General features: G+C 34.7%; 1 protein-coding gene across 1 annotated transcript in view; it reads right to left on the bottom strand.

Moving 5' to 3' along the window:
* Positions 1-27,495, bottom strand: part of LOC106651341 (pyruvate carboxylase, mitochondrial) — a 55,469-nt gene that overhangs the window by 6,362 nt on the left and 21,612 nt on the right. The window contains exons 6-10 of the mRNA XM_014369784.2: positions 22,168-22,370; positions 15,341-15,602; positions 13,486-13,819; positions 10,990-11,457; positions 6,327-6,716 (exon numbers count right to left, since the gene is read on the bottom strand). Coding sequence (XP_014225270.1) covers positions 6,327-6,716; positions 10,990-11,457; positions 13,486-13,819; positions 15,341-15,602; positions 22,168-22,370 — 1,657 coding nt within the window. The remainder of the gene's footprint in view (positions 1-6,326; positions 6,717-10,989; positions 11,458-13,485; positions 13,820-15,340; positions 15,603-22,167; positions 22,371-27,495) is intronic.

The following is a 27,495-nucleotide window of genomic DNA, read 5'->3' as shown; positions in this document are numbered from 1 at the left end:
CTCATTTTCACGACGAGAACTTGTTACGCGTTGAAAATTCAGTCTAATTAATACAATCTCGCTTCGCGTTGACTACTCAATTTATTTGTGCAATTTTGACAACTCAAGTGTAAACTCAATTGACAATTTCAGTGTACTCAACAACATTACAATTGTTATCAACATTTTCAATATCTAGACTCAGTTTTATTAAATTAACAGTGTTTTTGAGTGATTAATAAAGAAAATTGTGAAAATAGAAATTTATGAGATTTTGCAGTGTTTTCTTTTGAGACCTGATCATGCACCCATCCTTTTTACAATGATTGTTTAAACAATTCTCAAACAAGCGTATTTATAACATTGTATAATTATGGCGGAATTTATCTAAACGGAATAAACATCTAATAATAAATAATAATATAAAATTAAATTCGGCGGAGATTTTGTCCCCGGAGATTATGTCGCGGAGATTTAGTCGCCCGGAGATTTTGTCCCGGAGATTTAGTCGCGGAGATTGTGTCGCCGGAGACTTTGTCTCCGGAGATTTTGTCTCGCTCCCGCTTAAACAGGCAATATTCGGCCCATATAAAAATTGCAATATACTGAAAATCATGGTAGAAACAACACCTGATGGTTTAGTATCATATATTTCTAAACCATATGGTGGATCAACTAGTGATAGACAGATCATAGAGAGAAGGGATTAACGTGAAACGTGCCAAACAGGAGATGTCATTCTCGCGCATAAGGGTATCATGGTGCAAGACTTATTTGCTCCAAGCAATGTGAGTGTCAGCACTCCAGCACTATTAGTTAAAGGATCACTTCCACATAAAACTGGAATAACGATAGGAATTTGTCCAAACATAGAGTTCATGTTGAAAGAATTATAGGATTGATGAAAACTTATACAATATTGTTCAAGAAACTTACTCGAGACCTTCTTCCATTATCTTCAGAAATAATTCAAGTTTGTGTAATGTTAACAAACTTTAAAGACAATATTATGTAAATTATTATGTAAATTTATATTTTAAATAACAAATATATTAAATCATTTGAAGTAAAATAATACTTCTAAAATTATAAATAAAATCTCATTTAGTGTAATTTGAATAAATATTTATACTGTAACATTTGTATAAATTTAATTATTCAAATTTAATTATGATATGCAAACATTATGTAGTACTAAAAATAGAACTGTGATTTTTAAATTAATATTTTTCTAAAATGGCTGGTTTCAGGTACTTTTCGTAGAAGAAATCTAATTCAAAGAGCATTTCTGAAATGAATGTATCATCTCTTATCACATTGATTATTTTTATATTCATAAATGCATACACTAAAAAATCACAATAGTCTCTTTTTGTAGCGAAGAGCTGACCTTTGACTTGGTAATAATAGGAATGTTTTTTTTTTTAATTCTAATTCACAATTTTCATTTTTATAAAGGTAAGGTACTGTCTTTTCATTTATTGTTGCATGACGAACTGTGTATGGACATTTAACTTCTATAATTGATAATTTTGCTAAAAGACGATCTGGCGTCGCTCCGAGGTAAGGTCTCTCTATTGGCACAAATAGCCCACATTCTTGGATATCCAGAACATTGTTATGAAGCTCGTTAAATTTTTTTACTGCTACTTCTTCATAAATCTTCCCATGTTCAGTGGATTTAGAGGAAAATGTTTTAGGATTAAGAATTTTTTCCACCATAGACATGGCCCCTTCTTCATTATCGATTTTTAAACAGTACGAGTGAAACATGCTGGCTGTTAATCTAAGGCTCCTTTCTTTTTTCCAAATTTTACTATTACTTTGGTTTATAGTTTGTCTTTCTACATTTATAGATTTTTCCTCTGATAAATCGACTAGGCCTAACGATTTCAAGATTCTATATTCATTTGATTGAGCAGTGTACAATCCGTGGTCCCATTCCACTGCATATGGATTTTCTGGTTTTATTATTTGTTTTATAGACATGCTGTTGTTCAAAGATGCTCCTGTTATTACATTTTTGAAATAATCTGCATAAAAAATCTTAAAATTATCATTGATTTCCAAGTCTAAAAGTTGATTAAGCTTCTTTTTATTCGATGGTATGCGTCTTTTTTTGAAAACGCTCGATTTTACTGGCGATCCAGAGTATTTTATGCTGGGTTTATGAAAAGTTTGCAATCGCTCAGTGAATGTAGTTTCAAGGATTGCAAACTTTTCATTTTTCCATTGCATGAGGGCTATCAAAGCAGTAACGATGTGTTGGCAATGCACATTTATGCATTGCCCTACTGGACAATCGCAATAGATCATTTCTATTCCTCCATCTGCTGATATTTTCATGTCCACATTATATCGCATGTGCTTTTTCAGTTCCGCTTTACATGAATACTTTATGAAATATATATCATGCCGGGAAAATCCGGCACGACTTATAGAATCGTTCGTTACTTGCTATGCCGGGAATAGAAGGGTGGTGCTACTCGAAGTATACGTTACGATACGCGGTATAGTTCCTCGCTGCAGTCATTGGAATTATACCGTGGACATCTGTAGTGGAATATAACCCTGTTATTTCTCTCCGAGCGGACAAAATACTTTCGAATCTGGTATTGAAAAAGGCTCTTATGCCTGTTTTCTAAAGAAAATTTTTTCACTTTTTCAGTTTAATACTATAAATAGAAAAAATTATTTGTTCATAAGACCCCTTTGAGCCCTTAATACTTTATATGACTCAAATTAATCGCTGTCTATTCCCTCAGAGTCCTTAAACTTCTCATGTAAATAACATGGGAAAATCGTCTTTTAGCAAATGAGTTTTCGAATGCACCTGGAGTGATCGACATGGCTAAAACTCAGAAAATGTATGTCCGTTATCTGCTTTATAGTTAGATCTGGCTTGCTAATATCTATTGATTCTAGGTATCGCAGCACTATGGATAAATCCCAAATAGAGCTATATATTGTTGCCATCGGCCTTTGCCTGTATTCTCCTTTTAAGAATTTACAAATTATCGGGTCTTCTCCAATTTTATCTTGAGAGAGAAGGGAGATTGCACTTCTGTGCATGTTTAGCGTTCCGCGTGATGCACTCTTGTTAAATTTATTAGCCAGATACCTTAGCAGTGAATTTCGTGTAGGCTTGAAGAAATCCACATCGTCGTTTTCCAAGCTGAACTCATACCATTTTTTCAGTGCTGATTTTTATTGTTTATGTGTGGAAGGTGCTACTGATGGGAGAAAGACTTTCCATGGCTTCCTGTGAGACACCCTTCCTTGCATATGCCTCGCGCAGACTAGACCCGCAATTAAATTCGTCGCTGGCATTGGCGTTCTCCGTACGGACAAAATACAACATTATCACCGTATAATAGTTGGGGTTTTTTTACGAGCATTCTATGGAATAGCGGGTACTAAGGTTGGTTGGGTCAGTCAGGTTCCATGACTATTCCTTTGGCCCCGTCTTTCTCGAATTTTTTGAAAGTTTTGAGTATTACAGTGAATGGAGGAAACGCGTAAAGTTTAATATTTTTCCAGGTGAAAGTTACTGCATCAATTTCTATGGCATTGTTTTCGGGAAATCTAGAGACGTCATTTTTGCACTTGGCGTTATGCTCTGTTGCGAATAAGTCGAAGTCTACTCTCATCAATCTATTTATATTTTTCTCAGAGGAGGTTAAATTTAGCAACGCGTCTTTTATTGTTAATAGCTCCAAAAAATTAATGTGCTTCAGCTGATTTTTTTCGTTCCATGACCCTGTTTTTGTGACTTGCCGCTCCCAACCGGTTTTTGAAGATTCAATAAATATAGTTAGATGGATTTCCATTTTTTCTAGGGATTTATAATTGGTTTCAATTTTCTCTTGCCACCGTAGCAGCTCGTTGATGCTTTCTTCGGATATTACCATACGAGTATTATAGTTTTGGTTATTCACCTTCAATGCGAGATGATTTTTCCGCTCAAGGAATTTTGTGTGTAGCCAACCGTCCTTGTTGGTTTGACAGGCAGCCACTATTGATCCAATAACTGAAACAAATTCTTGTATTCTGCATGCTCTTCATTTAGTGAACTTTTTTAGCTTGGTGCTCATCTCTGTTTTTCTCCTCTTTGTAAGCTCGATTGTGTACTCCGTGGTGTCAAGTGTGAACCCTAGGTAATCCAAGCACTGCGTTGGTGTCTCCGAGCTTTTGCTCTCATTGATGATAAAGCCTAGCTTGATTAGGAGTGCTTTAGTTACTTGCAAGTTTTTCACGTAAGTAGACTCTGATTCACCGATTAACAGGAAATCGTTTATGGAGCTTACTGACATATATTGCAATTTCCTTAGTTTCCCCAAAATTGGTTTTAATATATTGGTGAACACATATAGTGCAGTGTAGAGATCAAACGGAAAGACTTGAATCTCATAAGTTTGATTTTTAAATTCACACCTTAAATATTTTCTATTTCTTTTGATTAGTACTTGACAGCGTACTTGACTCAAGTCCATTACTAGCCCGGTTCAACCACAGTTTAAATATGTAATCGTTTATGGGCACTTCTATTTGGTCTGAGCGATTTGGGTCATCTCCCATGGCAGAGAGTCTGTTGTTTGTCGTGGGAAATTTACTCCCCATCTCATCTCCAGCACCAGCAGGACCTGCATCATGACAATGCCAATTAAATTACAACCTGCTCGCACTTTTATTCAACCAGTTTAGTTGCGTTATGTTTAATACACAACTTGTGTGTCAGATAATAGATAATGAGTCGTGGGCAAAACGGCCTCGTTTGTACCGTTGGCCGCCTGGACTGACATACGGTTGAAGCGGAGTATCCGCAACTATTGATTACCACACTAGCGCACGCATCTTGTACATGTCATGCCTCGCTTGGAGTTTATATGTGCTGCCATTACGAGAGTCGTAGCTTGTGACGACATTTCTCTTGGTGATCAGAGACGTATACAGTACGTAAGCAGGGATTACTGCATCATCCGTATCTTGTACCGATTTTTCCCATCTTTGGAGGTTACGAGCGCCTGGTGTATGCCCGAGTTCTCTTTACTAAATTCTTTCTCTCTCTGAGATGGTCGACATAGCTTGTATGACCCGAAGAGGCAATGTTATGTCATATGCATTTATTTATACAGCCATAGCATGAGCGTGCATGCTCCGTCCGAGCCGGGATCGTTTAACTTAGGTTGGTAACCGAGGACCTCGCTTTCAGCCCCGCTCTCGGTCTCGCGATCTTCATTTCGACGCTTAACTTCGTCGAATTGCTCCTAAATTTTTTGCATTTTTGCTTACATTTTTTCTACGTCAACAGATTTGTGTTTACCCATTGTCTCAGATCCTACTTTACTCGTCGCAAGAACACTTTAAGTAAAAAATGAAAAACCCTAATTCGAGTACGTCTGTACTATAGAGTACAGCTTTATAGAATGGAGCTATCTAGCGTAGGATTGAGGTAACTATCTGGTATAATCTCTCGAACGAGGCGTGAATTATAATTACAAGCGTAGGACCAGCTAGATGCAATGTCAAAGCACAGTCTCATGCTGCGAGATATGAAGACTGTGCCTTTATGCTCCTATACAAAAAAACAATAAATACGGAACAAGATGAAGCTGAGGGAGCTCAGTCTACTTTCTTCTTCCATAAGGTGAATCTCTGGTCGGTTTCCTTATACTATTAAAACCCTAGTTGGATTTGGTCTCTCCGTTAACACGAGAACTTAGTTCCTGACTGTTTAGTGAGAGTTAGCCTCTCCACGACATCGAAATTGGGTGAGAACGCATTTGAAATCTACAAAGCCAAACATAGCGCAAAATCGAAAGTGAAGTCTTTTCTGCTTCTCTTCGTTATCGCTTGGCTGTGACATCACGTGAGATACCGGTTCATAGTTAGTAAGGTATTACGGCTTATATGTAAAATAAAGTTTATTTTCACGCAATTCAAAAGCTTCCGCTTAGTCGATTGAATTTATATTCAATTAAAATAAACAAAAGAGAGGAAGATGTGATATAATAATGAGATTAAAAAAATTAACCAAAACGTTATAATAAATAAGAAATTTTAAACATCTAACTTGTGATCTTTTATTCCGATTGAAGACAATATTTTACCTATATAAAACTAATTTTATTAAACTATTATTTCAAATCTTTTGATTTATCTGGCCATTTTTAAAATTAGCTCAAAGCACTAACTTTTCCCTTTAAAGGTATCTAGACTTTCTTATATTTTTTAGAAAAGGACTGAAACATTTGGTGTTTAAATATTAAGATTCGTGACTGACAAAATAAATGATATGTTATTCTTGCGTATAAAAATGATTTAATTTTAATATATAAATCACTTACGTTGCAACGAAGCTACTATTGCTCCCATTGAAGGTTGACTGGTCATACCAGACATGCTATCTACAGCTACATCAACGATATCAGCATCAGCATATGCGCAAGCCAACATTGAAGCAACGCCTGAACCTGATGTATCATGAGTATGTACATGAATTGGAACGTCTGGAAACTTCTGTCTAATTGAATCTATAAGTAGGGAAGCCGCTCTTGGTTTCAAGAGCCCTGCCATATCCTTTATGCAAAGAATATGTGTACCAGCTCCAACTAATTTTGAAGCCAAATCTACATAATAATCCAAATCATATTTTTTGCGAGATGGATCACTAACATCTCCAGTATAACAAATAGCTGCTTCTATTACACCACCAGCTGCTCCAACGGCCTCAATTCCTAAAACATAATAAAAATAATTAAATAAAATATATGTTTGGCATCATTTTAATCTGAAGTAAAAATTATTTATAATCAATAAGCTGTAAGCCACACGATCAAACAAATTCTCTACTAATATAAAGTTTTCTTTAGCGCACAAGGCCACTCAAAAACTTTTGAAAAAAAAAGGACTCAAAATTTAATAACACCAATTCATTCAGTATTTTTAACTCAAATAAGCGTTTTATATTAAAAGAATCACGTATAAGCGTGTGATGATTTATGAAAAGAAAATTGATAAGAGCAGGAAAAGTTTAAATTAATTGGTAAAATCATGTTTAGATGAGAATGATAAGCGATCCAAAAAAGTTTGCGTTTTAAAAAGTGCCCTCATATAATTAAAAACTTCCTATACATCCAAATTCCTATCCTAAATAACCAAATTCCTTAAGTCACATTCAACTTGTTAGCGTTTGATCTTGCATTTCTATGTGAGCAAGTATCAGGCACGATCAGAATCTTTTATAGTCATCAACTAAGTAAATTAACAGCAGGTGTATGGAAATTTACTTTTAATATTCTACACCAGCATTGGAGGTTAGTTTCCGACATCATGCACCCGAAGTCATGCCCAGAGAGACAGCTCAACATCGCGCAGCATCTGTAGTTGCTAAGCCAATTTTTAGGGACAAAGAAAAGCCGAGCAAGGATCAAGAAAACTCTCTTCTTCAAAAAACAGGCTTGGATCATCATTGATCGGTTCAATGATATCATCTACTAGTGATAACCTGTGTTTGTGCGAGTGTTCGTGATAGTGTATTTGAATCGGTCTTAATGGATAGATTCATCAACTTGAGCTAATTCTGTGTCATCACATCTCTAATTACTCATCTGAATAGCCTATTCTTCCTCAACACGTCTTTCTTTCCTCTTTGACAATAATTACACTCGGAATATACCATAGCTTTACACCAATTTACCAATATTCTCAATATTTTTTAACACTAGTCCATAATTCATCCATGCTTCGTTCTGCTATTATCATAACCTCTCCAATTAACAGCACTCCTGAGTGGGAGAATACTTTTATGATACAGATCATCAAGCACTTTGGAGATAGTATGAAACATTTCAGAAAGTGGATTGATGCCGTGGTGACTTGGATGGAGGGCATAGCGAGAGCCGTCGAGCTGGATAAGCGATTGACCAAGCAGGAGAATGCCTAGCCGAACGCTGACTCAATCTCGGCCATTAGACTGGATTTTCTCCATGTAGATAAAACTGGTAAGGATATGAAAATGGCCGACTTTTCTTCTGCTCCTCAACATCGTGCCGATGAGTGTGAGGTTCTGTTATCAGGCTTGCCCCTTGAGTCGATAACACCTACATGGATAAAACTCTCTCGAGCCTGGGACTGGCACAGCACACTCGTTTCATAACACGCACAAAGAGTTGGAACCCCAAGAATCGTAACAAAAATTCTAACAGTGATCACACCCGTACTCTGGTTTTCAATGCTCCTCGCCGATCATATGCGATACGATCGTTTCTCACTCTCATAGGCTATCAAACTGTTGTGGATCAATGGTTCTTTAGCCGTAGCTCAGCAGGTCGTGGCTGCTGAGGCTACAACGCTTTTCTTGACTCATTATGTCGAGTTTGACTCTGCTAAGATAAAGGCTTAGCAGAGTGCGACAAGCCGGTATTCCTCGTGCGTTTAGCTTTTTTTCACGTTTCGTTTAATTTTAAGTTCCGCGCGTGCGCGTTGGCACGGTAATAACATTGTCACGTTGTTTTTGTTCTGGCTCGTCGATCGATCGAGATTTTCGGCAGTCTGGTTTGTACACTCAAACGAATAAGGTGAATAAAATTTTGGTTACAAAAATTGGCTGTTTATATTTTCCTTGTCTTATAATAAATATGATCTAATTTTTTTCCTTTCTCCGGCGCTCGCTTGTTCCGAGTGCGAAACATTTGGGTGTCAGAAGTGGGATCTTGAAAATATTATTCAGCGAGATAGTCGTACGGAATTTTTAATATGTCGAGAAAAAGGGGAGCTCCATTCAAGGTTCGACATGATTTCGTCCTGAAACGGTTAGCGCGTCTAATGAGTCTACAGCCTGGTCTTGATCCGGTACGGCCGCCTGTAGCCTCGTTTACGCCTGGCAAACAAGGAGCTAATAATGATGCTCAGCTCGAAGATGTCGATTCTGTAGTTGACAATGGGGACATAGGTGATCATGAGCCTATTCTTCCTGTCAGCGTCGCTACTAGGCCCGTTCTTCGGTTGCGCTTGCCGGTTTCTTCGAATACTGTAAATAAAATTGCCTATCAACCAAGTTTTCTAGGCATTCCTGAGGAAGATGCTGCGGGTGCGCACGGGCTCCTCGTTCAGCATTGGTCGCAATCTTCAATTTCTCCGTGCTGCGGCGTGGCCGCTCCTTCGTCTTCGTCTGCCGTTGTTGTTGACTTTCATCGTTCCAACGGGTCAAGCGCAGGTCTGTTTGAGGAGGAGGATGAGTTGCGACAACACATAATGAATGTTTCGGAAGAAGAGCTCCAGTTTTCGTCATCGAATTCGCAAATAGTATCAGGGTAGCAAGCGCGAAGTACCGTTAACAGTAATGTAGCCGATAATCGCGAATTGATCAATGCCATTGTAAGCACGCTTAATACTGTTCGTGATGTCACATTAAGTTCGTCCAATAGTTCGTTGTGCGATCGTATGAAATTTGTTGATAAATTATCATTTTCGTTTGATCCGCGAGAATTTCCGATATTCAAAAGAGCGGTAGATCTTTTATTCGAAATTGAAGGCATTTCCGATTGTGAGGTTATGCTACAATAGTATGATGCTGTAAAAGATAGTGATCGACAATCTGTAAAAGATTTATTTATCGCTGGTAATAGCACGAAGCGTGTTATGTTAACTTTGCAAACTCATTTTGATAATTCTTTAGTTTTAGGCGAGAAGATTGTTAGTGATTTGAAAAGCTTACCGAGTATTGAATCAGGTAAAATTGAATTTTATGAATTTTTGAGTTCCATGAGCAATGCAGTGGCGGCTTTAAAATCTTTAGCTAATTTCGAGTTATTGTGCAGTAAAGATTTAAATTAATGCAGTGTATTTTAAGTAAACTTCAGCCCGTGTTAATTTTCAAGCATACTGATAATGCAAGCGCTGTGAGAGAAGCAAAGCCAAATATTGAAAAGCTCTCTGATTTTCTGTTTTCTGAGTCGGAAAAAGTAGCCAAAGCAGGTGTGGTAAAAATGAGTTCGTTTTTTGGTCTCAAATTCCTTGTCTGAACCTGTAAGGCATTCTCGTAGTAGAAATAATGCGGTTTTTCATTGGACGTTGAAAGGTCAAGCAGTGATGTGGAGAAAGAGCGGCGGGCTAGTGATGAATGTGTTTTTTGCAAACTACGTAATCATTCAATTTCGTCATGTAAAAAATTCTCTAGTGAATCTGTCATAATTGTAATACTATTTATAAGATATAGTATATTTCTCTCTCTTTCCAAAAATCATCACTTCACTAGTTGATGATACTATTTTTTCCAAACAGAGCCTGAAATTAGTGGCAAAGTTGCTTATTTTAGGTTTGAATTGGAAAAAATATTTTTCCTCGTTTATATTTTTAGATAAGGAAAACATGAAATTTACATTTTTATTTCTTATATTACACCGTCGTGACTTCACTTTATTTTACTAATGACAGCAGTGAAGGTAGTGTCCAGGTAACGACCTTTAATTTGTAAATTTCGAGGAGAGGTGCATTGTCACAGAAATGAAACAACACAAGTTTTCGCCTCGTAGGTCGTCTAATTCTTTATTTACGAATCAATGTTTCGTTGGTCAATTGCCAACTTCTTCAGGATCATAGCAATACAATCTCAAGAGATACGTGTATTTCTATGCTGAGCCTACGACTGACTTGTTGGATAAACTTGTGTAAACATCAGACTGGAAAGTCTGATCAATATGAAAAAGTTACAAATATTTAAAAATGTTATAATATACGTTATTGACTTTTTAAACATCTTTTATCTTGTTCAGTGTATTGTCGGTGTTGTTAATATGGGTTATTTCCGAGATTCGGCTGAGGTGCCAATTCTTTTCATTGTCCAGTATTTTACCTTATATTTTTTATTATAACGCATCCGAAATAGTAATCTAGCTTCAGGCCAACTCACAGAGGTTCGGATAAATTCACATTTATACATTTCTTTAGTACGTAAAAACCAGAAAATTATAAAGAAGGTGTAGAGTAATTCCAAGAAAAAAAACTTACCTAAGTAAATATTTGGTAAATAATTAAGCGAATCAAAAACTCTGAATACGTCCATTCCCATTTGAACGGCAAGCTCACAAAACTTGAATACAACATTGTCTGGATAGTTTGTATACCCGACTGCATTAGCTCCTCGCAATAACATTTGAAACGGAATATTTGGAATTAGCTTTCGCATATTTTCTAGTCTTTCCCAAGGGCACTCATGCAAAAATCGAAGAGATACATCAAATGTTGCACCACCCCAATTTTCCAAAGCAAAAAGCTTATTGAATTTATTAGAAACAAATGGTGATATTGCAAGCAAATCATGAGTCCGAACACGTGTAGCCAATAAAGATTGATGAGCATCTCTGAATGTTGTATCCATCAAAAGCAATCCTTCTTGATTACGAATGGCCTTAGCAAATTTTTCAGGTCCTTGCTCTAGCAGTATTTTGCGAAATCCTTCAGGTGGAAAGAAATTTTCTGGAAAATAAAAAGTAAATTGAGGAATTATTGATAATTCTACATCTTAAAGAGTTTTATTGAAAAATTGATAGAACAAAAAAAACGAGCTTAATATGAAATGTACAAAGAGTACAAAGAACAGAATCATATATGATACGTGTGGCTCAAGGTCTCAAAGGGGGCTTAAATGTCTATTTACAGTATTTGGCTGTTAAAGTAAAAAAAATTTTTTTGAAGAACACTTATAAGAACCTTTATCAATACTTTATTTGAAAGTATTTCGTCCATTTACATAGTTAAAACCAGTTAAATACCCTGATACAAGTCTAAAGACCTTCTATATAAGCATTTCATATATGGTGCATTATTTCAAAAGTGTGATATTTGGAGTGGGTAAAATGGGCAATATTGGAAAAATTGAAAAACTTATTTTCTTCTATTTGGAGTTTAATTTTTCCGGACCCCCGTAGTTTCTGACACTTGATTCTTTGTTTTTTTCTAGCTTTTTACCGGCCATCATCTAATCTGTTTATTTTCTTATTGCAAACATGAAAATTTGTCACGGAGGGGACAAATCGTACTTTTATCAAATTTCACGATGACAACAAAGTTGAAAATTTTTTTTCCGATCACCCACAAAAATTGTTTGTAAAAACGAACGTTTTCATGCCTCCAGAGTCAAAAACAAAAATTGCTAACTCGAAAACTCGTCGATCACGGAGGGGACACTTTATTTTACTATTACGATTTTTGTGTGCAACTATTGTTATAGCGAAGCTGCAACTAAGATTTGAATATTCTACAGGTAAAAATCGAGTACCGTAGTTCTGAAAGATGACCCTCGTATAGTTAAAGAGGTTAAAATTACTGTCTAGCACGTTTACTGGCACTATATTTGTAATGATGTAAAATTTCCCATAATTTAAGGACACATTTGTTACTTATGTACAATTGTTTTGAAACTATTTAAGATGACGAGTGATGCAAAAAAACTTTCTTTAGGATGTATAGAATAAGGCCCATGTACCACAATATTGCTAGATATCTGTAAAAATGTGTTTAATGAATGAACACAATCGATTCTGGGTTCAGGACAGGTCACGGAGTGGACATTTTGTATGTTTATCCGGTTGGAAAATCAATGTGATCTTTTTTGATGGAAATTTTATAGTTGCGGAAGGTAAAATTCGCTAAAATGAAAGGTTCTACCGTCTTAGTATTCATTTTTTTAAAGTTTTCTAATAGCTACAATAACAAGACATGTCATATCACGCTTTTGAAATAATGCACCATATCTAAGCTGCTTGTCGTAGGATTTCAAGTAATCTGATGAATCAAAACAGATCTATGAGGGTAAAATCAATCGTGCTCGAGTAAAAGATAATACATTCTCATCCGTACATGATTTTTTTTGAATGATCATATGCATAAACAGCTTACTTCATGGCCACTATTTTGTTAGAAAGATTGTTTGGAAAAATCAGTGAAAATTCTCTGAGGTACTCCTACAATACTTTTGAATGAAGCATGGAATCTTAATTTTCAACCCGGATTCTGAAAGGGCATTAAATTTCACAATAAATTAAGTCCAAGCAAAGTCTTTTCAAGGTCCAAAACATGGAAAAAAATTTCATCGATCGCGAACGAAAAATGTCGTCATTTTTGGTGTTAATGGGTTAAACGGCTTTAAGAACCATTTTGAAGCGGTTTTTTTTATTCAATAATCTTTGCTATTTTTCTTCTCGAAATAGAATAAATTCTTGAAAAAAATACCAAGATCTAAAAGTGTTGAAATCATTCAAGTAATACGTATAAAATATTCATATTTTTTACAAGCCCATCGTCCATTTTTAAAAGATTAAAGTTGCCGTTTTTGTAGAAAGCAGTAGATTGTAAAAGTTTCTGAAAAAGGGCGATATATTGTATTCAAAATTAGTAGTTTTTTACTGATTATGAAATACTTTTTTCTGCAAAATCATTTCTTATTGAGATAAGAGTTCAATAATAAAATAAAAGTTTTAGCAATAAATAATATAAAATACGAACTTTTTAAGTCTTCATCAACGTGCAAGGTTGGTATGTGAGGTTGAATATCAGCTGGTTTAAGGTTCGTAGCCAAAGGAGTAGTAGGTCCATTTACAAGAACCGTCCCCAAATAATTTAATAATTTTTGTGCTCTATTTTGACTTTGCTGAAATTGAAAGAGTTGTGGATTTTCATCTATGAAGCTAGTATCTACAATTCCATTGACGAATTTTTGATCTTCCAAAACATTTAATAAAAATGGAATATTTGTTTTGACTCCTCGTACTCGAAACTCTCGAAGTGCTCTATTCATTTTCGAGCAACATGAAGGTAAATCGGCAGCATGAGCAATAACCTTTCAAAAACAACAATATTTTAATTTTAATTAAATACATTCTATGAATAAGTATTTTATTTATATTATTTTAATTGTATGTGTTCTTAAACTATTATTACGTAAAAAAACCTGAACTATTATTACGCTTAGAGTACAATGTCAAAATTGAATGCGAAAGGAACATTTCTTCCATTGCACGACGAACGATCACCATTTAAAAAAGGAAGGAAATTTAAAATTAATTTAAAGTATTCGAGAACCTCTCTCTTTAACCATTATTCAAGCTCTTTCTTCAAACCTCAATTGCTTTTTTACCCTCTGAGGAAAAAAACTTACTGCTGCCCCAACCACGTGTAGTCGGAGCATTTACCCCACAACCGTTTTTTACTAGTAAAAAAATGAAATTTTGATATTTTAGCTAGCTTCCATATCCCCTTAAATTGAACATTTTTTATAACATTTTTTAGTACGATGTCTCCTGCCCTCCTCATTGCATTTTTCAAAACTCTAAAATTCTGATTTTTCACTGAGATATGGCTGTTTCCGTAGGCCTTTTTCGTATACTTAACACGTTACATTTTTTCTACTTTTGTGTTTTCTGGCATGTTTTTGGTCACTTGTCGTAATTACATATAATGTTGTAAATTAAATTTTGTATTCTCTTTAAGTTTTGTTTATGAATCAGAGAATCCCCCACCATTCTGCACCCCCTTGTATACTTAATCTACTATCCTCTTAGAAGTATACCACAATAGATGCGGGCCCAGTTGAAAAAAATTGCATGGATATCCGCGTTGATTATCCACGTGGATTAGCTATCCACGAGGATTAGACATGGATACCACGCAGATCTGACAACGATTCCACGTGGATCATACATGGATGGAAAAAAATTTTAAGTTGGTGGTTTTTCAACTCTTCGAGGATCTTGGACTTATTTCGCAAGCTCGCTGCAAATATCGGCGAGGTTTTGTCAGTGAATCGTTGTGGATTTTAACTTCTCCACGTCGATAATTGGGAGGATAAAGGAGTTTTAGAGAAATCTTTGAGGATCTTTCTACATCCACGAGGATTTCAGAGAAAATCGTCGTGGGTCGATCAAAAATCTGCGTAGATTTCTGGTCAATCGACGAGAGGTTTCGTGGAAATCCTCGTTGATTGTTTAAAAATCATCGCGGAGATTCAAAAGTCTACGAGGATTTTAGCAAAAATCGTCGTGGGTTAATCGAAAATATGCGTAGGTATTATGTCAATCCACGTGACTTAGCTACGTAGACAATTTATTTAATCCACGTGGTATCCATGTCCGATCCACGTGGTATCAATGCCTGATCCTCGAGGTATCTATGTATGATCCACGTGGAATCGGTGTGATAATCAACGCGGATATCCATGCAATTTTTTTCAACTCGGGGACATATATTGGGAGGAGGAGATATATAATGTAAGTGTGAGACATCAGGAAATTTCAATTTGAAATTCAACCTAAAATAAATAAAAAAGTAAAAAAAAATTGTTAAAATTTCTTTTCTATCATACCTTGACTAAAAGAGAATCATAATATGGCGATATAGTTGCACCAGCATAAGCTGAAGCTCCATCAAGCCTAATTCCCATTCCTTCTCCTGAACGAAAAACTTCAATACGACCACTGTCGGGCTGAAATTGTTTCGATGGATCTTCAGTTGTAATGCGACATTGAATTGCATAACCTCTCGGTACTATTTTATCTTGAGTCATACCAAGTTCAGGTAGAGTTAAACCTTCAGCAATTCGTATTTGAGACTGAACAAGATCAATTCTGTTAAAATACAATATTATTAATTTATCGATACATGAATTAGTGTATTTCATAGTTATATTTTTAAGAAAACAGAAATATAAGTCAACAGTGAATATTTTCTATATTAGATTTATTTTTTAATAAAAAAAAAGAATTATATTACTACATACTACTATTTTGTTATAACCATGACGGGAAAAAATCGTTCAAGAAAAAGTAAAAGTAGTAACTAAAACCATCATATTAATTTCTAAAATGTAATAAAATGTAAAATTACTAGCGATTTCGGACAGCCAATGCATTAAAAAAGGCAGCATAAAAGCACATTTTTGTACACATTTTTACTCTTTATTACATTTTCTTCAATATACTATCCGTGTGTGATCGCATCGACCACAGCAAGTGATTTTTATGAAAAAAAATGTATTAATTTTTATAAATAAATTAAGACAAATAATGATGGATATGTATTAGGGTGGTCCACTTTTTCAAAAATTTTTTTAATCTTGGGGGATCCAACGGAATCTGAAAGTTTAAGGTTTAAAATGAATTTTCCCGTAATGTAGAGCTAAAAAAAATGATTTTAAATGGTGTCGATGGATTTTTGAAGTTTTTTTTTTGACGTAAAAAAATCGCAGCCGACAGGAGGTACTTCGATAGTTTGCCAGATTTTCTATAAAGCCATAATGGGTTTTGTGAATACATTTTCTTTTGTATTTTTTGCCGTAGAATCGAATGCCATCATTAGTTTTGGGCTATAAAAACGATTTCAGTGAAAAAATTGCGATTTTTGAATTTTTTTCTGTTGAAAAATCGAAAAATTCGTCTTTTCACGTCTGGCAAATGAACAAAAAAAATCGTAGAAGCTTTTAATCTACGGATTTAGTTAGGAAATTTCATAACGAATCGAAGCCCGTCGTCGGTTTTTGCCTACAAAATTATTTTAAGTCATAAAATTGCGATTTTCCGTAGCTATGATTACGAAAAAAATCGAAAGATGCGCCTTTTAGCGTGTTAACATACACTGAATGTAGCTGTGAGCATTTTAACATGGTTTTTAATGGGATTTTTGGCGTAGAATCGAATGGCGTTGTTACTTTTACGCTACAAATCCATTTTCAACGAGAAATCGCTCCTTTTTGAATTTTTAAACATGAAAAATGACCATTAGGCGCCAGAAAATCAACTAAATAGTCTAGTAAGTATTCAAACATGTTATTTGTCGGGATTTTTTTCGTGGTATCGAATTTTGTTGTTACTTTTACTCTTTTAATTTATTTTCAGCAACAAATTGCCTTATTTGGATCACGTTCTTTTACTTATAAAAGAAATATGATCAGATAATTTTATAAATTTTTACGTTGCCAAAAGTAGCATTTTTCGATATTTTGCGTTAGTAAAACTACAAAAAAGGCAATTTGTTGCTGAAAATAAATTAAAAGAGTAAAAGTAACAACAAAATTCGATACCACGAAAAAAATCCCGACAAATAACATGTTTGAATACTTACTAGACTATTTAGTTGATTTTCTGGCGCCTAATGGTCATTTTTCATGTTTAAAAATTCAAAAAGGAGCGATTTCTCGTTGAAAATGGATTTGTGGCGTAAAAGTAACAACGCCATTCGATTCTACGCCAAAAATTCCATTAAAAACCATGTTAAAATGCTCACAGCTACATTCAGTGTATGTTAACACGCTAAAAGGCGCATCTTTCGATTTTTTTCGTAATCATAGCTACGGAAAATCACAATTTTATGACTTAAAATAATTTTGCAGGCAAAAACCGACGACGGGCTTCGATTTGTTATGAAATTTCCTAACTAAATCCGTAGATTAAAAGCTTCTACGATTTTTTTTGTTCATTTGCCAGACGTGAAAAGACGAATTTTTCGATTTTTCAACAGAAAAAAATTCAAAAATCGCAATTTTTTCACTGAAATCGTTTTTATAGCCCAAAACTAATGATAGCATTCGATTCTACGGCAAAAAATCCAAAAGAAAATGTATTCACAAAACCCATTATGGCTTTATAGAAAATCTGGCAAACTATCGAAGTACCTCCTGTCGGCTGCGATTTTTTTACGTCAAAAAAAAAAACTTCAAAAATCCATCGACACCATCTAAAATCATTTTTTTTAGCTCTACTTTACGGGAAAATTCATTTTAAACCTTAAACTTTCAGATTCCGTTGGATCCCCCAAGATTAAAAAAATTTTTGAAAAAGTGGACCACCCTAATATGTATATAAACCAAATTCAGTCACCTCAGTACTCCGCAGTACATCTATGATGATGTTATAATGCTTTCTGCTACATTAGAGTAAGTTCACTTTTTTCACGAAAATCACTTGCTGCGGTCAATTTGATCACATGCGGGCTTGACTGGAATTTTAAACTCATGAGTAAAAACTGTATCATTTAAAATTATTATTACCGAATTTTATGTTTTTTTACACTTTTTTACTTTTTCCGTGTAACTTTAATGAGCTTGAATTCATAGGGGTTTCATCTCTCTAATTATAGGTAAACAAGTGTAATAAACTGTAATAAAAAATAAAAAAGTGTAGAAAAACGTATTACATGTCCGAAATCGTTAGTAATCTTACATTTTTTTACACTTTTTTACTTTTTATTACAGTTTACAACATTATTATGCACTTTATCTAAAAAAAAATTTCCGCTGGGGTAAGCTAAGAATTATGACTGATTATGAAGTTGTATTTCTAGCAACAACTTGTGCTACTATGTCACTTCGAGTTAAATATAACATTTTTCTTTCTAGTCCAGTAAAATTAGACTCACTCAATGTTATTGATGACAAAATTAGTGACAGGACCAGACCATATGGAATATGTTGGTCTCGATGAGTACAACAAGTACCCTTAGCTGCGTAACATTTTAAGTGGTGGTTGGGGTAGGGGGATGGTTAAAAGAGTGGAAAAATCACAATTTCGCCTCTGTAGCTTTTCCATGAACAGCAATCGAAAAAAAATTCAAACAAAAGTTGTAGCTATTAATGAGACCTTTTAATTTAAGCCCAACCACGATCGATGACGTTAATTATTTACCGAGAAAAATGCAAAAAAACCCTCTAAAATTGCCATTTTTTCTATTCCATTTATTATAAACAATTTCAGTTCAATCAGAACTTACAATACATCAAAATGTAGGTCTTTTTGCGACAAAAACAATGAACTTTTAAAAGTCAAGATCGGACGTATAGTTTTCGAGAAACAGCCTTTTGATTATAAAAACTCTCCCTCGAACCGAGGCTATATCTCGATTGTTAATAACAATAGCGAGTCCGTTCGAAGCGCAAATGAAAGTTGAAGACTTATACGTACTTATACGTAGCAAAAAGTTTTCAACGGAAAATCAAAATACATACGTTAAACAATGCGATGAAAATTCGGTACTTTTTAAGTTCGCATTTCGAGTTTAAGATGTTTTTGCTTATGCTCTTATGTTGCGTTGTGTGTATATGTAAACACAGTCATACAGGTGTGCGAGAGGGAGAGAGTAAAAGGTACGTGTGGCAAATCTCAGAAGCAGCAAATAGCAGTCATTGAATTGGATGTAGCTAGCGCGACAGCCAATAGCAGCGCGCAGCAAGAACCGACGCTACATAGACACTTATACTACCAAAGTTGTTCTCGCTCGGAAGGACGGACAGACGCTTGTTTTTCACGGGTTTACCCCTCATGCCAAACGCCGATAAAGATGTTTCACATCAAAAATTTTCTCGCAACAAGTGTTCCTATGAAATCAGAAATCCTGCCACAACCGTCACTAGACATAGCTTTGGTAGATAAGACAACTGCGTGGGAATTTTTATGGAATTTTCGAACCACTACTTCAAACAAAAAATAACTTATATTCATATAAAGTACGTTGTACTCTCGTCGTACTTTCTTTTCCACGGACTTGGGTCACGTGGGTATAATTGATTCTTTGAAGAGAGGGAATATGAAGAGAGTATGTCATGAATGAATGTGAGATTGAGAATTGAGTGTTCATTGAGCTGTTAATGTAAACAGAAGAGTAGCGTGAAGAATTGACATTAAATGTCGTTTCTTTTGTTATAGGTAATATAACTGAAAATTATTGTAAATAGTATTTTAATTTTATTCTAAATAAATCTTTTGTTATAGAGAATACACATAAGTCAGTTTGCTAACCAACAAATATTAATAACACCATTATATTCATATAAAACATAACTCATTTTTGCTCGAAAACTACTGAATTTAGAGAAAAAGTGCAAAAAACCAAAGTTTGAAAAGAAGTTCAAAAATTCCATAAAAATTCTCTGAGATACTTTGATAGTCGTGATCACCCTTGATCATATTTATATCGTGATTCCCTAATGGTAACATGGTGAAAAAAAATCAAAAACTTGATTTTTTGCAAAAAATTTTACGTTTTTTTTCGTATAAGTAGTCATAACTTTTTTATTACGCAAAGAATCGAAATTTTGAGCTCAGTTTCTGAAAGGACATTAAATTTTACATCGAAATAGGTCCATACAAAACTTTTTGGAGGCCTCAAACTATAAAAAAAAATCGCTGCGAAAACCAACAAAAAAATCGAGCATTTTGGTCGTTAATGGGTTAATAACAAGAAATAAATGATAAACAATGCACACTGAGGTGTCGAATACAGAATAAAATAAATTCGTCACTTATTTTATCACTTAATATATTTTAGAATGTTGAAATAAAAATGTTCAAGTATTTTAAATCTTGTTATTTATCAAGCGTGTTGCACCTGTCGTTGATAAAAATCATTTCGGATATTAATCGAAGTCGATCATAGTTCTGCTCGTGTTCCAAGACTTTAACGTTAGCCCAATCCATAACATGACCTTAGTTAGACCTTAGTGTTCTTTAATATGCGCTGCTGCAACCGATTTTTTGCTGTTTGCGTTCTTGTGTTCTCTCATATGGAGTTGAGCATCTTTTTTGTTTTTCCAAAGTAGCTTTTAGTGCAGCCTGTGCATTTCAGATGGTATACCACTCCTATCTTCTCATTTTTATCGATCTAGTCTGTTCTTAGTGTAATGAAAAAAGTGAGCGATTCGTTTTGAATCAGAATGACCCTGATGTTATATTTTCTGACACGTGAGCACATTTGTCATAGAAATGGTCGATGCGTGGTACCTTTAAAATCACGTTGCATATCAGATCAGTCCTCTTTATATGAGAGCTGTGCCTTTCTTGTTTTAAATTCTTGAGAGCCCAAAGTCTTTTGAACACGTATGTATTGATGAATTCTAACGGATAATTGATGTCTCTGAAAGGGTTTCCCACTTTCTCAATAATCCTGAAGTGAAACTGCTGGTCCACTAATTTTGTCGCTCTGTCCACCAGGTTATAAATCATGTTGATTTTTTTTTAGCAGAATGAGTGGTATGAGAGTAGTCGCGTGGTATTGGATGGTTTTGGGTACCAATCCGTGAGTAGTTTGTCATTTGCGTTTACCAGGGTCATGTCTAAGAAGCTGAGTTTTTTTGTCTTGTTCAACTTCGTGTGCGAACTCTACGAGTATCATACAAGTTCAACACATCTACTGCCAACTTTACATCGTTTTTGTTGATACATAGGATATTATCGTCGACATACATGTAATAAAACGGTGGTATGTTTGTTGTATGGTATGCGTGTTGTTTCAGTACGGTCAAGCAGTGTTTTCCGAAGTCTTCCATTACTAAGTCTGCCACTAATAAAAAGATACAACCTCCCATCATAGTCCCCTAAGTTTATCCATAAAAATAAGTGTCATGGAATTTAAAATATGCGTTGTTGAAAAGGAATGTTGTTACTTCACGGATTTCATTGAAAGATAGGCGAGAGTTAGATAGGTCGGAGTAGCGTCTGTCCAGTAGGGCGAAACGAAAAAACACTTTTGACGCCGATCACTTTGTAATAGTAGTATATTGAAAGTATAAGATGATATTTTTTTGCAATTTTTGCAATTTTTTTCAACTGAGTTAGAGACATGTTTTCTGATGTTAAAAGACCAAAAAAAAACATAATTTCACATCGAAAATAAAAAATTTAATTTCATCATTTTATTTTCATGTTTTTTAATTTACAATATTTAACACAGGTGTAGTGGCTGAGTAAGAGTGTTTTGTATGTGATAACTATCATACTCATAATATAAAGTACTGTGATAAGTTCACATTATTTACGAAATCACACCGGTAACGTAAAATGTGATAGCAAACGATCATAGCAAGTGTGATGCGAACGACATGGTATCAAAAAATATCATTTATATCAATGAAAAATGTGGACCAACTGTGAAATCATTTTACACAGTGCTATAAAATATGTTGTTGTTGTTGGGAAATGAATTGTTTTGCTTTTTTTTTAATAATTTTCTTTGCTTCAGCGTGCATAAATAATTAACTTATAAATTTTTTTTAAATTTTGGATATTTCATTTATGAAAATGTGAATAAATTATTAATGTATAATGAATTTATTTTGTTTCCTTGATGTAAAAAATCCATGATTTTTACCTTTTGTTTGATTTTAAATGAAAATGTTGAGTAAATATAATATAATATTTTACTTACCCAGTGATTTCTTCGGTGACTGTATGTTCTACTTGTAATCTAGCATTGACTTCAATAAAGTAAAAATTACCTTCTTCATCAACTAAAAATTCAACGGTTCCAGCATTAGAGTATTTTACATGTTTCGCTAATTTGACAGCACAATCTGTCATTTTTTTGCGTATATTTGTATCCAAACTGGGAGCTGGTGCTATTTCAACAACCTGAAAAAAAGTTTTTTATTCGATATACTTTTCGCTAATACTTGTAAAGTTTTATTTGAACGAATAATTTAATTTAACCTAAATATCATTTTTTTTAAATTATTACTCATTATTAGTGAAATTCTACTTGTTTTCTTTAGATGTTCTCTTAAGCTCTCATGTTCATTATGCTCATTATGTTGAGTAAATGAGCGATTTCAAATAATGCTTCGTAAAAATCACTTATATGTGTACTTGATTAAAAGGGTCTTTCGAAAGTTTATGGAAGAGGATAGAATTTTTATTTTTCAATGAATATTAATGCACACTCTATCGTTCTTTTTTCAATTTTAAACATAACTGATAGTATACGTGGTACTTTTTCGTATTAACTTGTATCCCTCGAAACCAGGCCGGTTCTTTTTTTTAATAAGAGGCTATAATCTTTTATACGCACTTACACTCGCGGTGGCAAAGCCAGTTACGAGTCCGATTCTTCTATAGCGATTGCTTTGAATATTAGTTGGCATTCCGTGGAATTTTCTCAAGAAATCATTTAATACTAGCGACATACCTCGCTCGCTAACACTCGGCTTGTTATAGTTTTGTACGAATTTTTAAGAAAGCAAGAATTATAAAACAAGTTTTTACAAAATGCTATTTACGTACGTTAGAATTTTGGATTTATAAGGTATACACCAGGTATATATTATGTACCTGATTCTTATAAGGTGTATGTAAGGTTTATATGTAATGTATGTGAGTAAATCTCGTGAAATTTCAATATTTTGCCATGAAAAAAAATTATTTTTTTTTAAAGCACACTCGTGAAAAATTTTTCGGGTTCTTACAAGTGATTCAGAAACCTGAAAAAAATATTGCCCATCAAATTTGGTAGGGCCTTCGAGGATTTGAAAAAGTACATGCTAAAGCTGAAACTGATGAATTATATTTTTAAGATAATATTTGCTCCTTAATTTGTTTAAAATATTAACTTTTTGACATTTAAAAAAAAGCACAAAGCGTCATCTTTACCAAAATGTCGAAAACTAAAATGGGCAATATAAATCGTGCCATTCAAAATAAAATTGTTGATGTGCAACGCAAAATTCGATTAAAATGTACTCAAAATCAACAATGGGCGCAGGCAAAGCCCATGTTTATATCGTATATAACTTTTTTTATAAAGCACACCCAACAAAAATAGATATACCACTCGATTCACGGTGGGGCCTATTGGAATATTAGAATTTTATAAAAATATCGTTAAAATACTAAAAATCAAGTTTAATTTTTCTAAATATTGTAGAAGACTCGGGTAACGATGCACACCATTTAGAGATCTTTTTTTCGAAAATACAGTTTCTGAAGATTGTTTGGTGATGATTTGCATAAAAAAATTTGATGGACTTATCGGTAATCAGAATTTGAAAATTACAAATAGGATGAGTTGAATTTCAAAACGCATAAAAAACGCAATAAAATGCATGATTTTTGTATTAATTCGAGTTTGGATCCCACTAGAAGATGTTCTCAAGAAAAGAAAAAGTTGAAAATTCAACATAAACGATGCCAGGAATGGTAATTTTTAAGTTTTCATATACCTGATATTTATAAGGTATATACCAGGTTTATATATAATATAAATTACCAATGACAACCTAAGTTTCTCATTTGAATTATGCTCATATGTGGACTAAAATAATTGAAGTGAAACTTCGATACGCGCGTTGGGTATGGGAGGTTAATCCGTAAAAAACGGGCGGGCGGGCGTACGGATTGAATGTTTTAAGTCTCAGTAGCGTCTGTATGCTTAGCGCGCTATGATTGGCCGGCGTACAGCAGTGGTGAGGTGCTGCTAGTCTCCCTATATACATCGGTACGTCACGACAGTGGCTGTTTATTGACGCTCATGCCTTTGTAACGTATATGCGGCGTTGTGTTACTCTGTCTCTCTCACGCGCGCTGTGCGTGTTAGTGCGAGTACTCGGTCAAACGACAACGCATGTAATGACTCATGCTTACTGGCTGCATGAGTGCTCATGCCTGCGGTGGACCCGTATGAAATAAAAATCAAATCGAATTCATTTACAATGTAATGCAGAGTGAGTTGAGGCCGCGGCAGCGGCCTCGGTACTCCCAACCGAAATTTGAAATATATCAAAAGTATATGGGGCAAAATTTCTCAAAACTCCTAGCGCCTCGCGCAACAGCGTTTTTGATCGAAATTGCTCAATTTTCAACTCGCTCTAAATGTACCTAAACGAACCTAGAAAAAATAATCAACCAGTGATTTCGATGGAAAATTTGCTCAAATTTCCGATGGTGAGCTCCAATTTTCCTGAATTTTTCATTTTGATCTCCGAAAATGCAAGTAAACTTTCAAACTCGAATATCTCAAAAGGTGTCATATTTTTTGTTTGATCTTCGAGTAACAGTCCTGGTACAAGTGTGTATGTCTCTATTTCTGATGTTGTGTTGTTAGAATCGGTATGTGTATCAATTGCGTCTGATGTTTGTACTGTTGGAGATGCTGTGGTATGTGAATCGTTAAGTGTACCTGATGTATTTTCGGATGTGTCTGCCGTTTCATCTTCGGAATTTAATTCAACCCAATATTTTTCGTTGTTCGAAAACCATTCCACAACCTTTTCATCGATTTTATCAGTTAAATTGCCTGTTTCATCTACAGTATATTTATTAAAATTTGAAATTAAAAGACGCGCATCATCGGCTTCACAATTCCCTCCAACTGCTGGCATAAGCACAGTTATAAGAACCGCATACTGAATGTTTTTAACACGCTGGGTAAGCGTCGGATTGTTGTTATAACCACAACGTTCTCTCACAAATCCGAAAGAATTTTCTAGCTTATCTTGATTCAAACGTTAAGTTAATAAATAACTAATACCTTAGGCTTTGCGTCTGTCCCAAAGTAAAAGAATTCCATTAATCATTAAAATTACATTCCTACAAACAGGAGACTTAGTGGGATCATAAATTAATTTAAGCCAAGCAAAAGATTTTTCTAATTCATCTTCAACAATTGTACTTTTCGACGAGAAGCCTCCCTATAAGGATTGGAACCAGCCGAAGTACGAGCGTTGAGACGATGGAAAATTCTGTTGATTCTACTACAAAAATCGGATGTAGCACCTACTATTTCAAGATCAGTATTATTTAAACCTACTTCTCTATTCATAGTAGCTGCCATTAAAGGAGCACCTACAGAATGAATAAAAACTTGGACTGCTAAGCTAACTTTCATTTTTTCAAAATTATTAGGCTCTATATGACGTTTGGATAACTTAGGTGCTGCCCTACACGATTTGCCCTTTTCAAGCTCATAGAGCTTTTTTATTGGCATGCAAGAAACTATATTACCATCGACTTTATAATTATTTCATATCAAATTATTTCTAATGCATTTAATTATATGAGGAACGTCAAAGCAAAGTTCTTTTAAGTTCATTAAAAGGATTTTCGAGAGTTATACTCAGCTGCTTTGTGGTGGATTGATTGCCTTTCGACTGGTCACAAACCATATGCTTGATAATAAAACCAGCTTCAAAAACAAGTTCTAGTACCTTATTAATTAATATTATTAAATTAGATGCTGAAACTGGGACAGCAGAAGGAATATAAAAAAATGGTTGTTTCCAGTTTTGAATCAATCCACCTACATCAAATCTTAAATCTTCCAGCCAAAATCCAGCCAATCATTTTTAACAGGGTATGTATACATTTTTTTTAAAGGGCCGCGAAAAAGCTCTCAAAATTGAGTAACTTAAAATAACACTCACCATTTACCTACCAAAAACTCATGTAATAAGTTAAACTGGAGAAAATATCTCTACTTACTAGTAGAAAGTTTAATATAAATCGACCAAGCATTTTTTTAATCGTTAATGTTTTCAATAAGGCTTAAGTAATGCATGTGTTTAGTGGCTTAAAAATTTCAAGACATTCACAAACATCAACATTTTTTATGCAAATGAACGAATTTACAATAAAAAAGCGTAACCGTATGTTTCGCTCGACGTACATTTTATGATCCTTAACAGAGCACTGATCAGTAATTGCTGCATAATGTTTTATTTCGTCGCACAAATTTCGTCACTATTAGAAAACTGCAAGACACGCGTTGATCATACGAGTTGATAACTAACTTAAACGGACAAAACATTAAAAAACGTTTTATATTCAGTAGAATTCACTTACAGGCTCGGTGGTTTTGTTTTGAACCGATGTAGTGTAACATCATCTTCTTGTGCACTTTTACCAAAATCTTACAAAACGCACTTGGCCCTCGACTTCGACATTTTAACACAGAACTAATGCACTGATTCGCAATCACTAATTGTCAATTAGTAACTATCAATGCACAGACCACTCAACAAAACTAATAACTGATTTTAAACTAAAATAACGAAAGTTAAACTGCACTGGTATAGTTAATTCTCTTCGAGCAAGACTTTTAAACGATGCAACTGTTATATACCAATAACCTAGCGTTAGGTATAGTAAAATTTAGATATAATAATTAAAATAAGACCGTCAAATTAACACGTGTGACGCTTGATCTCGCGGGTAAAGAGAAATGTGTGTAAGACGAATACAGAGACAGGCAAGCGCTGTCGCATGAATGGGTGTGTGAATGTAAGTGGCCTACGCACACCGTCGCATTAGGTCGAGCCCACACATATATGTATCCCGCGAGCGTATGTGTATCAGCCGAACACAGAGCAAGGCAAAGGCTGAAGGTATGTACGGACATGCGGGAGCAACATTACCGACTCACTAGGTCGAGCCCCGCACGCGTATACATCCCGTGTATGTGTACTCGCGTGTGTGTGCAAGTCGAACACAAAAAAGGCATAACACACACATGCGAGACGAAACTCATGGAATAATTTGAAATGGTACAAAGAGGCAAAACAAGCTCGCACGCGCACTCGCAAGTCCCATATCACCAAAAGATTGACCTGTGACCCCAGATAATTATTGGGAACATCTTTGTCTTGCGCAAAACAAGTCAACAACTGACGAAATAGCTGGTAGATTTGCGACTTGTGGAAAATACCCAAGACGTGCCCCCGCCAAAAGGTCCATGATTAAATTAGTATATAACGTGCATAAAAATTAG

This window comes from Trichogramma pretiosum, unplaced genomic scaffold, assembly GCF_000599845.2.
Source record: "Trichogramma pretiosum strain Unisexual culture from Peru unplaced genomic scaffold, Tpre_2.0 scaffold9, whole genome shotgun sequence".
Classification (NCBI taxonomy): Eukaryota; Metazoa; Arthropoda; class Insecta; order Hymenoptera; family Trichogrammatidae; genus Trichogramma; species Trichogramma pretiosum.
This window is presented reverse-complemented; position numbering and strand designations above follow the sequence as displayed.